At 38.7% G+C, this 16,250-nt stretch overlaps 1 protein-coding gene across 1 annotated transcript; it reads right to left on the bottom strand.

The window, feature by feature from the left end:
- Positions 1 to 6,887: 6,887 nt before the first annotated feature.
- Positions 6,888 to 8,318, bottom strand: LOC103362117 (P2Y purinoceptor 3). Its single transcript, XM_008288387.1, has one exon. The coding sequence runs from the start codon at positions 8,316 to 8,318 to the stop codon at positions 6,888 to 6,890; it is 1,431 nt and encodes a 476-aa protein (XP_008286609.1).
- Positions 8,319 to 16,250: the final 7,932 nt, after the last annotated feature.

Raw genomic sequence — 16,250 nt, 5'->3', positions numbered from 1 at the left:
ACCACAGACAGGATTTTACTTAGACCCACTGAAATGTGGGACTGTGCAGTGGGAGGGACAGGGAGGAATATGTGGAAATCTTGATGCACTCACATGTCAGAATCCATTCGAACAAATTACATACACAATAATTGTTTCTTTTTAATTCACATGGGATTTTCGAAGTGCGTGCACTGTTTGGCAAGTTATTACCGTACATTACATGAACTACTAAATGATGTTTAAGTAACAAAAAAAAAAGCTTTTTATTTTATTGGCAAATTCTACCAACTTAAACTCAGTCAACTATTTATAACTAACTACATGGTATCGAATTAATCTAATGACCAGCCCTGGATCTATATTTTAAACACACTAAATTAAAAACGTCAATTTCTATAAAGCCTGGCTGTCTATGAAAGTTTGCATGTGAGTGATTAGCAGTAGGATAGAAGTCGCGTGCGGTGAAATCGTAACATTGTCTCCAGGTGAAGTTAGTGTCTGTCGAACAGTCGACAGGCTTCTAACAGCGTAATGACAGGCAGGCGAGTCCTCGATAAACTGCTGAGTCAGTGGGTTTTCGTAGCCTTTTTTTTATTTTTTATTTTTTTAAAAGAAATATAAAGCTAGTTATTCCTCTAAGTCCAGTCTCACCGAAACGTATTTGCTTCATTTTAATACGGTTAAAGTTTAGTCAGGAGGTGTCGCAGTCAACGGCCGGAGGGGGCTGGGGTCTTTGGGGAGGGGGCTATGACTGGGGGAGTGTCCGCTTCCTCGACATACTCACTTATCACTTAAACTCAGATATCTCTTAAACTCTTTTGTACAGAAATATAAACAAGTCATCCAATGTTAACTTAAGGCTATGTAGAGAAAAGGCTAAGTTGTTTTTAAACCGACCTGTTTCATTGTAGAGCCGAATAAAGCAGCAGCTGCCAGACAAAAGAGCCGTGCAGTGCTTCAGCAGGGCAGCCTTTGTTTCTAACAGCAGCTCATTACAACCTGCTAAGCAGGGACATTACACACGGCTTTACTATACAGTAACACCCTAACTTAGAATGAGTTCGTTTTCTTTCCTCAATAAAAAGTACCAAAAATCACATTATGTAAGTGCAAATATTAATGCAACAATAATATCTAAGTATCACATCTAACAAAACTTGGAAAATATTAAATGCTTACCTTCCGATGAAAAAAAGTGTCCAAAACAGAAATAGAGTTAAGATATTCCTCGTCTTAAGGTAATTATGAAAACGAGAAATTCAGTGGTGTGTAAATGTATTTGAAGCCGGACTCTCATTCTGTGTCAGTGGAGAATTTGAAAGTGGCGCCAACCGCTGTGCTCCTCTGCTCCCCACACCGCCGTCACACACACAAAAAATAAATAGAAATTCAAACGAGCGCGCAGCGACATTTCGACTGTACCAAAATGTGCCTGTCGACCAGCACAATCCATCCATGCCGTTCATTTTGAATAATATCGCTCCTGTGATTTTTATTTATTTTTTATGATAAATTAAAATAACCGTCAGAGGCTTTTCAAGGCCGCGGTGCAGGACGGGAGATTGTGCAAGGCGGTTGTGTTTTGAATTTCTAACCGGTCAGAGCGCAGTGGGGAGGGGGGGGAAGAAGAGAGCGCGTCCCCCAGCGCGCACGCGTGAGTGTCTGTGCGCGCACACATGTCACTACTTGTTATGTCGAACTTTACGCACACAAAAAGGAAATGTAAAGTCCATATCGAACCAAATGTAATAATTTCCTTATATGGTAACTGTAAATTGCAGGGCTACTGAGACCATGTAGAAGTTGTTTTTTGTCTTTTTTCAAATAAAATGTGTGCATTTTTTGGCCACAGGTGGTGTAACTTTTTGTGTAAAAAAATCTTTAGGAGGGGTGGGGTCATGTTGATTTTTGCATATTTTTTTATTATCACTTTTCATAAAATTATTTGAAGCATTATGAGTCAGAAAATCATGATTTTTCCATGACAACAATACTATGTAACTCATCCAGTTGGGATCACTATTAGAGTGGTTGTACCTATCATACCGGCTCAGTCATTGTCCTAATATAAAATTTTATTAATTTATTAAATTTAAAGCTAATGTTACCTGTGACCCCAGATTTGGCACATGGTCTACTCAATCAATATTGACCACGAAAGAAAAAAAACTGCTGAATTAAAAATGGCAGTCATGGGGCATTCACTGACTTGAATGACCCATGTGGTAATATGCTGTACAGTTAAGGCAAGCAACCGTCCTCCGCTTCGCGTCGGACGGTTCACGCCTCCGCGTCGTCCATTAATTTCTGATAATGGACACCTCGTCGGGCATTATCCCTTACATATTGTCTTGTACTGGTAAGACAAGCTGCTTTATTAGTATTGCAGAGACTGCTACTGTATAAAAATATGTAATCACAGGTGCCCATGAGCAATGGAGCAAGTGGGGCCTGTTGTTCAATTAGGAGAGCACACTGCAAATCAGTACAATATTGTCTTGAGTGATCACCTGTGGTGGTTAAACATTTCTGTCCTGATGGTAGTGGTCTCTTCAAGGACATCAGGGGTCATTGATTGGTGAGTATTAACTGATGAGTGTGACTCATGACCTTCATAGTCACCAAGTGTCAACCTATTTGAACAACATTTTGGATGTTGCTCTCCCCAGCTGAAGGAGGGTTTAAAATTTTTTTAAAATTGTGTTAAATCCCTTTAGTAATTCAGAGTTCCAAAAACTTGACATATCAATGCCAAGGTGTAATGAATCTGTTCTGGTGGCATGTGGTGGTCCAACGCCTTAATACGACACTTAAAGTACTTTAAAACAACTATGCATTTATGGTGTCAGCAACTGTCTGTGTGTGCAATTTAATCCCATCTGAGTTACTATGATTAAAGTTTTGGCCTGCGTTTTAAAGGTTGCATACAGATAAACTGTTAAGATATTCATCCATCCATTATCTATACACCGCTTAATCTTCACTAGGGTCATGGGGAGCTGGAGCCTATCCCAGCTGACTTATGGCGAAGGCAGGGGACACCCTGGACAGGTCACCAGTCTATCGCAGGGCTACACTTAGAGACAGACAACCAAGCACACTCACATTCACACCTACGGACAATTTAGAATCACTAATTAACCTCAACATGTTTTTTGGACTTGTGGGAGGAAGCCAGAAAACCTAGAGAGAACCCACGGGGAGAACATGCAAACTCCATGCAGAAAGATCCCGGGTGTCCTCACCGGAACGTGACCTTCTTGCAACAGTGCTAACCACCGTTCCACCTTCCAGCCCCTGTTAAGATATGCCATTCCTTAAGGCAACCTCCCTACTTTATAAGCCAAGAATCCAATCAGACATAACCAGATGCCCATGTATGCAATGAAAATATATGTACAGTCGTGGGAAATGTATCTGAAGTTCATGGAAATTATAGATTTTTCACCTTATTTGAACAAACGTTTGATCTGTGTCGACATAAAAAGATGATATATTCAAGAAAATGGTGCATAAAAATTATATGTCGCTGCCATTTTTCATTATAGAAATAGATTTATAGATCTATAATCACAATATCTTGCTTAATATAATTGAATCATAATGACTTTTTCAATTTAGTCAACATTTATTTTAATGTATTACCACACTGACATTTGTATTTGCAAAAACTCATACGAGCAAAAACAATTTAACACTTCATTTGCATCACTAAAACATCAACATACAATAAAAACATGTAGAATATGAAGTGACACATTAATAACAACAAAAATGATCACGTTAAAACAATAAAATAAAGAAACCAGTGCAGAAGAAAAGTGATAATAGGACACAGTCAAGACAGGTTTTGAACCTGTTGAATAGGCAGCAGTTAATTTTGGGGTTTGGATACTTTCCAAACGTCACTGGGAAGACTTTTTCCAATGTAAAGACCACAGAAGGAAAAGGGTTTGAAATTACATCACTGAATAGATCATGATCATCGAGGTTAAAGGGGGCTTGCTTGCTGTCGGTAGTTAGCGTCAGCAAAATGAGGAAAAATGTGACTCCTGATAATATCATTCATCTTACAATTCAATTTAAGTTCGATCAACATTTATTTGCATGCATTACATGTGTAAGTGTTGTGTTATCTATAACAAACACCCATAACAGAGTTTTAACACTCAGCTGGATCATCTCTCTGCTACATGAAGGAATCTCTGTATGTGTCTGTCAGTCTGTCTGTTCTCCACTTGATGAAATATTTTCTGTTTACAATAATGGCCATGTCTAAGTAAAAAGATGGCTTACACTGATTGTTTCAGTTTCTCCTTTGTGAAAGTGAAATTGTTGCAATGATGAAGTAAATCCACATCATAACCAGTTTCCTGTTTATGTCAAGTATTTAAGAAAAAATACTGATTCCCCATTTCAGAAAATGAGTTACATTAACAAACAGTGGCCAAATTAATCTACGTGTCCTACTGAATTTCAATTTTTTTTCATCAGGCATCTGACAAATAGGCTCTATTAATAACATTAACATAATTACAGAGCAGTGTTGTAGAAATTAGATAATGATTAGAAAAGAGAATAAAATGTTGACATTTAACGAGACAAGTCTTGAATATTTATCTTGGGTAACTTAATCATGCTTAATCATATTACAATAACTGCTCAGTTACACATCAGACATTTAGAAAAAAAAATACTTACCTGAATTGATGAAAAAATAATACAGCCCTTCTATAGTCTACTTAAAGCCATGATGTAGAGACAAGGTTAGGGTTAGCTCTCTTAACAATGCTGGTTATATCTAACAAGGTATCAGTTAATTTGAGTTTTATTGTTATATTTTTGATAACCCAATGCAGGCAGTGAAGTGCTTTGAATGAGCATTGATTAATTTCCAGTGCCTAGAAAAAGTGTTGACCTCTCCTTGGAAGTTATCCCCTTTAATTGCTTTTCAACACTAAATCATGGTCAGTGTATTTGAATATTTTTGACAAGAACTAATAAAAAAGATTTTTTTTTTCATGTCAAAGTGAAAACATAAAATCTGTGGTTGCATATGTATTTACACCCTTCACGTCAGTATTTAGTTGATGGACTTTTGTTGACAATTACAGCATTGAGCCTGTGGGGAAAAGTCTTAGTTAGCCTTGCAGGTATGGACACTACAATTTCCTTCTTCATAAAACTGCTCAGGCTAAACATGATTAGAAGTGAATAGCCCTTGGATTTAGGTCTGGGTTGACTTTGCCACTTCATTCACTTTGCTGTCCTGAAGCTATTTCTCTGTAGTCTCAGCTGTATGTTTAAGGTCTTGCTGGAAAACAAAACAGCATTTTGCCCTCTTCCTTTAGAAGCCTTCAGAGACCTGCTGTCAAGAAGCATCCCCACATCACGATGCTGCTACCACCATGCATCACAGGGGGGATGTTGTATTTCTGATAACGTGCAGTGTTTGTTGTCCAGACCAAAGAATTTTCTTCCAGTTGAGTCTCTCATATGCCTTCTAGTGAACTCTACTCAAGATTTAATATACATTTTCCAGTAGTATCTTTCTCTTTGCCACACCTCCATTAGTCCTTGACTGGTGAAGTAAAGGCACGGGGCCTCCCTCACTCTATTGCATAGTCACTTAGTTTTTGAGGACCGTCTGCTCCAGGCCGATTTACACACATCTGCCCTATTCCTTGCATTTCTTAATGATGGCTTTAACTGTACTCCAAGGGATATTCAGTGACTTATCCCCTGACTTGTGCTTTTCAATAACCTTTTCACTGAGTTGCTTTAAGGGCTGTTTGTCTTGATGGGGTAGATATAGCCAGCAGGACTGATTCACCAGTGGCTGTACCTTCCATTTACAGGTGTCATTATACTATGATACCAACTACACTTCAGGTCATGAGTTCGAATCCCGCTCATGACCCTTTCCCACATGTCCTCCCCCCATTCTTCTTCCCTACTTTCCTGTCTCTCTCTCACTAACACTATCCAATAAAGGCACAAAGGCCAAAAAGCTATATCAAATGCACCATTAAACACTGTAAACCTTCCAAGTTCAGTGAATACTTTCTATAGGCACTGTATATTGCATGCAGCAATACTGGAGGCTAAGCAAACAACCTCTTCTGAGCAGACACGTTTTAAATGTGCACTGCAGTAAAATAAGAGCATATAGAATAAGAAAGTGACACAGCAGTTGCAACAACAATCAATAAGCAGTAAAATCATGGAACCCGTGTTGTTTAGAGTTGGAAACTGATTAACCGTACTTATTACATCAGGACCTTTAGAGAGCTGTCACCTTTAGCTGAGTGGTCAAAATCCCACCAAATTGTAGGGATGAGTGCTTGTTAAACCAAAATGTCTAATTTCCTGTTTCGCCCACTTTTTGAAAAACAAAACAGCATTTGGCAAAGTCTGGAAGTATGCAGAGTTTGAATTTCTCCATTTTCAGTCACTTATTTTGTGTGCAATAGAAGTGCCACACTATGAACGCTGTCATGAAGAGACTCAAAGTATGCAGTGATGTTACAGTCTGAATGGTCATTGTGTCTCATCTCACTCTTTGACAACTGCCATTTGTAGCGAGTTGGTCAGATGTGTCCTTTAATTTGTTTCAAGTAGACCCCAGTTTTTATGGTAAATCAGAGAATCCAGTAAAGCACTTAAAATCTGAAAAACATTCTGAATACACCCTGTACAACAACGTAGGTTTAAAATAATGGGGCGCCAGATTACAACATTGCATTTATGTTATCAGATTCAAGCCGGTGTGCTGTTGTTGAGTGATGATGAAGTCATCCATGCTGTTGAGGAATATCTGGAGGCTTAAGGATGTGACTTATGCTGAAAAATAATTCAAGAACAATCTTTATGGCAAGGCATGGGATTTTGTGACATTCGTTCATCTATACATCTAAGGTTGCTCTGTTTACATATGACGGCCTATGGAAAGCCTTAATCTCTGTTTTGTCAATCCTGTCTTGCATCATTTCCTCCCCTGTACCATCTCCTTTTCCCATTGTTCTCAGTGGCAATAGAGGCCCATCCTGTTGTTGGACAGTAGTGGTGTTTACTGCTTGGCAGCAGTGAGCTCCTCCCTTGTCTTTAGTGAGGAAGTAAAGGAGGGCGTTGAGCCATGCATTGAATGACGCTAAAGGCCTGGTGATCTTATAACACATAGAGACCGTGGTCATGGTGTGACAGGGAACTCTCTTGGTCACTTTCAGTAGGAGAAAGATGGTTCTGGTAACATGGAAGGGAAAGAAACACAGAGCAAAGAGCAGGGTGATAGTGATGATGGTCTTGATAGATTTCCGCCTGCGACTGGCATATGGGGAGTGTGCACCAAGAAAAATGGAAATCCCTTCATCTCTTCCCACTGCACTCAACAGTCCATTGCTTCCTCTTCTTCCTCTTTTACCGACAGCAGAACTACTTCTGTTTCTTCGCTCTACCTCATGTCCCACTCTCAGACCTCTGCCAGTTGAGGGGTGGGAATGCAGAGTCCTAAATATGGTCAGAACTACCCGTGAGTAGCACCAAGCAATTATGGAAAAAGGCACAAAAAAACCCAGCAAATGAAGTGTGATGCCATATGGTACATAATCAGGAAACTCCTTGTCTATAGCATCGTCCCAGCAGTTCTGGTACATCTCAGTCACTTCTGCCAAGTTACCATAAGTGGCATTATCATTTACTGATGGTATGTCAAGGCTTGAGTTTTTAATATTCATGCTTGCATTGCTCCCAGGCCTTGCAAGTCTTGTGACATGACCAGTCTGAGCAAATCGGAAGATAGGGCAAGTCAAAGCAAATACCACAATCCAAACCAGTACACAAGTGCATTTGACAGCCTTCTTAGTCTCCAGTGTGATCACTTTCATGGGGTGGCAGATGCCAAGGTATCTGTGGACTGAGATGCAAGTGAGGAAGAAGATCGAGCAGTAGAGATTAAAGTAAAAGAGAAAGCGGACAAGACGGCACATAAAATCCCCAAAGATCCAGCGGTCACGCATGATGTAGCTTGCCACAAGAAATGGCAGAGACAGGCCATACATAAAGTCAGTTGAAGCCAGGTTCACCATATATATCAAAGAGGCATTCCAGCGCTTGGTCCAGCGGAATGAACGGTAGAGGACCACAGAGTTGAGGGAAATGCTAAAAATGAACGTGAAAGAGTAACAAATGGGGAGGAATATGTACTTGTAGGACTCATCTATGCTGCAGGATGGAGTTGGAGGGGGGGAGGAAGGAGAGGAAGAAGGTGAGAAGGAGCTGGGGATATCATGGAGTATGGTAACACTGGCGTTTGGAGGAGCTCCACCCATGGATGACATTGTGATGGATTAAGTGAATTTCATGTGAGAGAGAAGGTCAAAAATGCTGTAGTTTTTAAGGTTGTAGTAGAAGTCTTCTTCTCTGTCATCCTTGTATCTTGAGGGATCTTGACTTTAGATGGTCGAATCCATGAATGGATGTTTACCTAGAAATAAAGAAATACATTAGTCATCCCTCTAGAGATTTCTCTCATCTGATAAGTTTTATCTTAGCTTAGTTAAACAGTCATTAGTATAACTGGTTCCTTGTGCAAAATAGTCATACCAATAACTGCGTTTCATTGGTTTTACTGATTCTGTTAACAGTTCCTTTAAATCAAATATTTTTGGTAGAGTTTACTTGTTGCCAGTTTGGTTCCAATTCAAAACTTTAGATCACCCCTCTTAATATTTCCTGCATACATACTGAACATTTATTTTCTGATTCCGATTCTGAACTCAAGTGTCACTTTCTGTGCTGCTGATATCACCTCGTATACCACGAGCATTACCACAAACCAGTCAGGTCATCAAGGCTAAAGTCTACTTTCAACCTCTCGTTCTCCTCTATTAAAGCTTGTTGTCAACAAAATGTTTGATTTTACAGGAGCATCGAACTTCGAGGTTCCCTTTCAAATCGATGCCTTCAATGGACACCTAATTGTTACCGTTGTATCAGTTACAAGCCGGCAACTGACAGCAACTTGTCCAACAAAATCCAACCTAAAACTCATTTAAAGACTAAAATTTCACATTGTACTCTTTCACCAGAACACAACTTATTTCTCATTTTAAAACAGAAAAAACATTATACAGTCAGTTATGCTATACTGGATTATGGAGGCATTTAGGGCTGACCTGACACAGATTCTGTAAGTCAAGTCTTCTATTTTTTTTGTCAGTCCGCACATTAGATTACTCTAACAGGAAAAAATAGATTGATAGGAGCCCTTGCTAAAAAAAATTTAAAAAAATCTGCATGGCAGCACTGTGGTTAATGATGAGAGCAGCAGTAATTTGAGGTGTTGTAGTTGGTAAACTAGGCTAGCTATGACTGTGTGTCAGAAGACGTCTAAAGCTTAGCAGTGCTTTAAGCTTTTGATAGACAACCTTAACAAAGGTAAACACAAGCTCTGTATGAAAGAATTCACTCATCAACACCAAGTGTGACAAACCACTTTAAACAGTTATGTCTATTTCAGTTATTTTATAGCGAGCAATGTCATGAATTTTTTGTCAAAACTGTGTCATTTATTTATTCATTTACACATTTGTTTTTAATGTTTAACCCTCTTGTTATCTTTGGCGTCAATCTGACCCCATTCAATATTTAACATCTCTAAATAAGTCATTGACATATTTTTTTCTTCTTTATTTAAAGGGCTATTTAAACATCAACTTGCATAAGAATTTTAATTATGATGCTTTCTGGAGAGGGCTGCAAGGTGGATCAGTGGTTAGCACCTTTGCCTCGCAGCAAGAAGGTCACCGGTTTGTGTCCCTGTGAGGACACCCGGGATTTTTCTGCATGGAGTTTGCATGTTCTCCCTGTGGGTTGTCTCCAGGTTCTCCAGCTTCCTCCCACACAGTCCAAAAATATGTTGAGGTTAATTGGTGAGTCTAAATTGTCCGTAGGTGTGAATGTGAGTGTGCTTGGTTGTCTGTCTCTAAAGTGTAGCCCTGCGATAGACTGGCGACCTGTCCAGGGTGTCCCCTGCCTTCACCCTAAGTCAGCTGGGATAGGCTCCAGCCCCCCACGACCCCAGTGAGGATTAAGCTTTGTACAGATAGTGAATGGATGGATCTTTTCTGGAGGTTTAAAATTGAAACCAAGGATAAAAGATGTCAGTAAATTTGAAGGTAATAGGAGGGTGAAAGTGAAATAAAAATAGGCTATTGGCTAAGAGCTTGTTTTAAATAATTTATGCTAGCTGTCTCAAATTATTTCAACAATTCCAGATTTGCCTGTCATTATCTGTTCAATACAAATAAACTTTATTTATGACATATTTAATCTCATAGCGCTTTACAGAGTAAGGTGAAGAAGCTGGGTTGGGAGCAATTCAAATAGTGTATCATACGAAGCTGCTACATGCTCAAAAATGTGTTCCCATGACTAATGTAATAGTCAAGTCATCGTACCTAACAGCCAAATCTGTTTTGACTGATAAAATTTGGAATCGGACACAGCCCTAAAGATATTACAGACTGCCACGTGAACTCTCTCTTGAAAACTGTTACAATGGGATTACATTTCTAGATTAGAGCAAACGTTTTTATCCTGGTATGAGTCAGCTTAAAATGTTGAAACTTCAACCGGTTCAAAATGCATTAATGCTACTCATTAGCTTGCACATAATTTTATATCTACATAGATTTCGTTTTAGAGTTAGGATGTAGACCTAATAGAAAAAACCACCTATCAGCTTTAGAAGTTCTGCTATGCTGCAATATAAACTGAAGTTTGAGATATTCAAACCTTAAATGTACTTTTAGGTCCTATCAACTGATATTTTTGCTAATATGCTGATCTTAGTAAGACTGAATAAATGAAACCTAACTTTCTAAGCAGGCATTTGTAAGTATGATTAATGTCAGATAGTCTTCAGGTATCTGAGTGGCTACTTTATGTGCAAGGCACAATGATCTACCCATTACCCGCTAGAATCATCATTTCTAAATAATAAAATATTTCATGGCTGTCAACGTCAGCCATACTTTGTGTTTTTAGTAGCTAAGATTAAAATACTACCACACTGGTAAAACAAAGTGTAGCCTACATTTGTTTTCCTTGATCATATTGGGGGCAGGGAATGAAAAGGGCTAGTGCTTCCCAACACCCTCCCTCCTCCTTCTACTTTGACTGTTGACAGGGGCCTTTGCACAGTCTGTTTTACCTCCTGTTGTATGCTGCTGATTCGTAGTGCATGTTTGCCTTCCTGTGTACAAGGGTATGCTGCTGATTCAGTCCCTTCTCACCCCATTAACTCAGCAATAAGTAACCACACTTCCCTTAAGTCTCTCCATGCATCGAATGGTCTTTCTGTTACTCAACTGACTATATACTATAACTAACTGCTGTCCTCACAACCCCAAAGTGCAGTCTTATTCCGTGTAGCATGATGGGTAACATCAGCACAGTCAACATTTTTCAAACAAATATGATTCACTTAGGCGCCTCTGCAGCTCACAGCTGAAACACTCCCAAGGGTACAATTGTACACTTGTGCAAGTATTAAACAAGTCATCCGCAGGTTGTACCAGCGCTCCATAACAGAGTTCAAGTAAATAAGGGTAATGTGTCAACCAGTAACATGACATATTAACAGTGACACAACACAAATAACATGTAAAAGGGTACCACCTATAACCTAAACAGGACCTCACAGCATGTGACGGCCTCTTTGATGTGCTATGGTTTAACAATTCTGTCTCAGGCGAAAAAAATCAAAAAGTATTACTTTCAAGAACTGCTTTCTGCTCTGCAACTGATCCAATGGTTAATGGTTAATGAGGTAACCTCCTGTTGCTGCAGTAAACTATTCATTTGCATCAGGTTGTGTCATAACCCTTTTTAAAAAAAACACTGACTTTAATCATTTTAATTCCTTAGGTACAGATGCTGACTACTTGAGGGATTTGGATGACTTTTTATAACTCTTCAAACATCCATTGGTTTCCACACAATATGAAAATCAGCATTACGGTTACTTGAGTTGCGTAATTGATCAAACATAATCAGTCTGCATCTGTTTCTGTCAATGGGGTATTATCATATGCTACTGCAGTTAAAATGATGTAGCTGTAATGTTACTTTGGCAAATTAGTGTGCAGTGCCTTGCTGTTCTCTGATTGGTTGACTGATTGATTACACAACTCAAAGCAAGTACGTGTACCTTAAATCTGATGATAGATGTATAAATTAATACTTCAGAAAAACAGACACCAAAAGACCTTTTGAATGTTTTATTTCATTTACTACTAATCATGTTTACATTGCTAACTGTGTTGTGTTTTAGGTTATCCAAGACTACCTCTGGCCTATCTTGTAGAACAGCAAAGCAAGGGGAAGGGTTCTATAGTGAAGACATAAGTGTGTTTACAGGGTTGATGTGTCTGAATTTCAAATTAATTGTCAAATATTTTCCGTGTGAGCTTTAGATTCATAGAGAAAACATAAATTTTAGTCCGAAATGAATGAATTCAAAAACAAACTTGCATTGCTATGTGTAGCTATCTTGTTTTGATCTGAAACCTGGTTGAAGAAATAAGGATCACTGTAACGATGTGCTTCTGTCATAACATATTTCAAAAACTTGCGGAGAAACTTGTCATAGATCATTTAAAGAAATGTAATGTTCAAAGTTAGCTTTGACAAAGACACTTCAGCACATGCAATTGTGGTAGAGAGAAAAATGAATGCAGACTTGACATTTTCTGTAATGGATTATCAAGTTGTTTCAAGAGTCTGCTAATGGATTTCTATACAATACATACAAATTAAAATAAACCAATGGCACCCTGAAATGAGACATATTTACTTTGAAATAGTATTTGTAGACTTGTGAATCTTAATGTTTGGATTGGATGTATATTGTGATGTAGTATGATAAAAGTCTGCTTACACATTTTTATACTGTATGTGTATTAATGGATATCAATGGATATATGAAACGGTAGGGGAAAAATCATAAAGATAGAAATGTACAGAATTCAAAAAGGGTCATCATGTAAATTATACACAAAGAAAGAGCTGCCAGAGCTGAAATTTGTTTTAAAAAAAACTAAAAACTTTTTAAATACAGGTGTGTATATGTAAGACGTTTTGCACAAATGCACATTTGCTTTTGGCCATTTAGCTCCATCACAGTTACATAACAGACAGAAACTTGTTAAAAGCAAATAAATAAGAATTGAATCAATTTTGGCCTTTTAGGAGAAAGTGTAAAAGAAGAACAAATATAGTTTTCCATGATGTTTTCAGGCCTTAATACTTGTACAACTAAATTAGTGACTTGTTAAGGACACACAGACACTCATTCATTTCAGTTTTGTTAAAGATCGTAAAACTATGAGAACACTTTTTTCCTTCTCCAGGCAAAATAAATGCTAAATAGAGAGGACGTTCTCCTGGAGCAGATAACAGCTTCTGAGACACCACAGGCTGCAAAAACTCCAGCCTGGCGTATATTCTGCTTTTGAATTAAAAATATGTCTCTCTCACAGCAAATGGATAATGTACATAGACTTCATATTAAAAGGAACTCTTCAACTCATGGTAAAAAAAAAAAAAAAAGACCTGTTTTACTGCTTTGGCAAGGGTTTTGGACCAAAAATAACCACAGAGAAATCTCCAGAGATACATTAGTAGCTTAGTGTTTGGGCGAAGGGAACTGCATCAAACTAATAAATACCTACATCACTGCAATCTGCGGTTGGACAAAAAGCTTACCTGCCAGCGATGACTTTTACTCCATATTAGTCCTGTTTCTCATCCGAATACTCACAAGAAAATGCAAAAACATCCAAAAGGCTTCTCAGTGCAGGTACAGTATATGTGAATGACTTGAAAAGACACCTTTCCCTGGTTATTTAAGCAGTCAGCAAACTGCAGCTGTAATCAGTGTAGCAGCTTCAGCTATCAGTGAATTTGACAGTTGGACCACTTCAGCGTTCACCTTTTTCTGCTGCTTCTCTGAACAGTCAGAGCAGTTTCTATGGCAATCCAATCCCTCCCTCTGTCCCTCATTGCATGTCATCCAATTCTTCTTCCCCACTTCACCTTTGTGTGTGTGTCCCTCATCTGTGTAGCTAAGCTTGATGTTTTGCAATAGAGACTGATTACCGTGAAAACACATGCTGCCAGACCGTGTGATTTCAGATGGCAGTGTTTCTGCAGTGTCTTAGATTGTGTTCAGAATTTACTCATTTGTTATTTGGGACCCTATATATATATATATAACATATTCAGAAACATAAGTCCCATTGCCATTAAATTTGGTGAATACACACACAAAATAGTTTTCATCAGATTAATCAAAATGTTTATATTGTCCATTTTATATGGGGGAAAAAGTGCAAAGTGTTCAAAGGAGAGTGGCATTGGGACCCAGAGAGTTCCTGTATATAAGGACTCACTTTCTCATTCAATGGTTTTTATTTAATTTAATTGTTTTCTACATTGTAGATTAATACTGAAGACATTACAACTATGAAAGAACACATATGGAATTATCTAATACATTTTTAAAAAAGTTAAATAAAGCAGAATATGTTTTAGATTTTAAATTCTTTAGCCCCCTTTTGCCTTGATGACAGCTTTGCACACTCTATATTTTTTCAATCAGCCTTATGAGGTAGTCTCCTGGAATGGTTTGGAATAAACAGGTGGGCCTTGTCAAGAGTCAGTTTGTGGAATCACTTGCCTTCTTAATGTGTTTGAGACCATTAGTTGTGTTGTGTAGAGGCAGGGTTAGTACACAGTGGATAGCCCTATTTGACTACTGTTGTAATTAAGTATAGGAAGAACCACTCAACTCAGTAAAGAGAAATGACAGTCCATCATTACTTATAGACATGAAGGTCAGTCGATCTGGAAAATGTAAAAAACTTTGAATGTATCGTCAAGTGCAGTTGCAAAAACCAGCAAGCACTATGATGACACTGGCTCTCATGAGGACCGCCCCAGTTTACAAGTTCATTAGAGTTTCCAGGATCAGAAACTGCAAATTGATAGCACTTCAGATTAGAGCCCACATAAATTCTTCACAGAGTTCAAGTAGCAGACAAATCTCAACATCAACTGTTCAGAGGAGACAGCATGAATCAGACCTTCATGGTCAAACTGCTGCAGAGAAGCCACTACTGAGGGTGAACAACAAGAAGAAGAGTATTGTTTGGGCCAAGAAACACAAGGACTAGACATTAGACGAGTGAAAATCTGTACTTTGGTCTGATATGTCCAAATTTGAGATTTTTGGTTCCAGCTACTGTGTCTTTGTGAGACGCAGAGACAGTCAGTGGATGGTGCATGTGTGGTTTCCACCATGAAGCACTGAGGAGGAGGTATGATGGTGTGGGGGTGATTTGTTGGTGACACTGTTGATGATTTACTCAAAATTAAGGCACACTTAATCAGCATGGCTGCCATAGATTCTGCAGCACCATGCTATCCCATCTGGTTAGTGCTTACTGGAACCATCATCTGTTTTTCAACAGGACAATGAACCCAAACACACCTACAGGTTATGTCAGGGCTATCTGACCAAGAAGGGAAGAGATGGAGTTGCTGCGTCAGATGACCTGGCCTTTACAGTCACCCAACTTAAACCCAGTTGAGATGGTTTGGGATGAATTGGACCACAGAGTGAAGTAAAAGCAGCAAACAAGTGCTCAGCACCTCTGGGAAGTCCTTCAAGACTGTTGGAAAGTTGTACATAAGTTGTTTTTTGCTATTTTGACACATGTGCATAGGAGTCTGTTTACATGTACAAAGTTACAATTTGCTTCCACGTTGTCTATATTGAGCTTTATTTATTAATTTATATAGTGCCAGAGAAGACAGAACATGTACTTTTGGCAACCAATAGATATCAGCATCAGAGGCCATTTGAACAATGCAGCTGGTCCACTTGAATGCGTAAACTTTCCTCACCCATCCAGTTGTGCTGATGCTAGAGCAGGGGTGTCAAATATATGGACCACTGGCCAAAACTGGCCAGAGGGTCCAACCTGGCCCACGGGATGATTTTGCAAAGTGTTCCTTAATAGTTCCCACTTCAGTTTGTATGGTGTCGTGTGTCAGTTCAGGTGGTAGGGTAACTGCACAGATGTGGAATGTAAATGGAAAATAATTTCTAGATCTTGACAAGTGTTTTGATCATAAAATGTTATATTGTTCAGTTCCAGATACTTGTGACTGTTTTGTGCCTTCGCAGATACACTGTGATCTGT

The sequence above is a fragment of the Stegastes partitus genome, unplaced genomic scaffold (genome assembly GCF_000690725.1).
Source record: "Stegastes partitus isolate 25-593 unplaced genomic scaffold, Stegastes_partitus-1.0.2 Scaffold556, whole genome shotgun sequence".
Lineage (NCBI taxonomy): Eukaryota > Metazoa > Chordata > Actinopteri > Pomacentridae > Stegastes > Stegastes partitus.
Note: the sequence above shows the minus strand (reverse complement) of the source record. Positions and strands in the feature narration are given on the sequence as shown.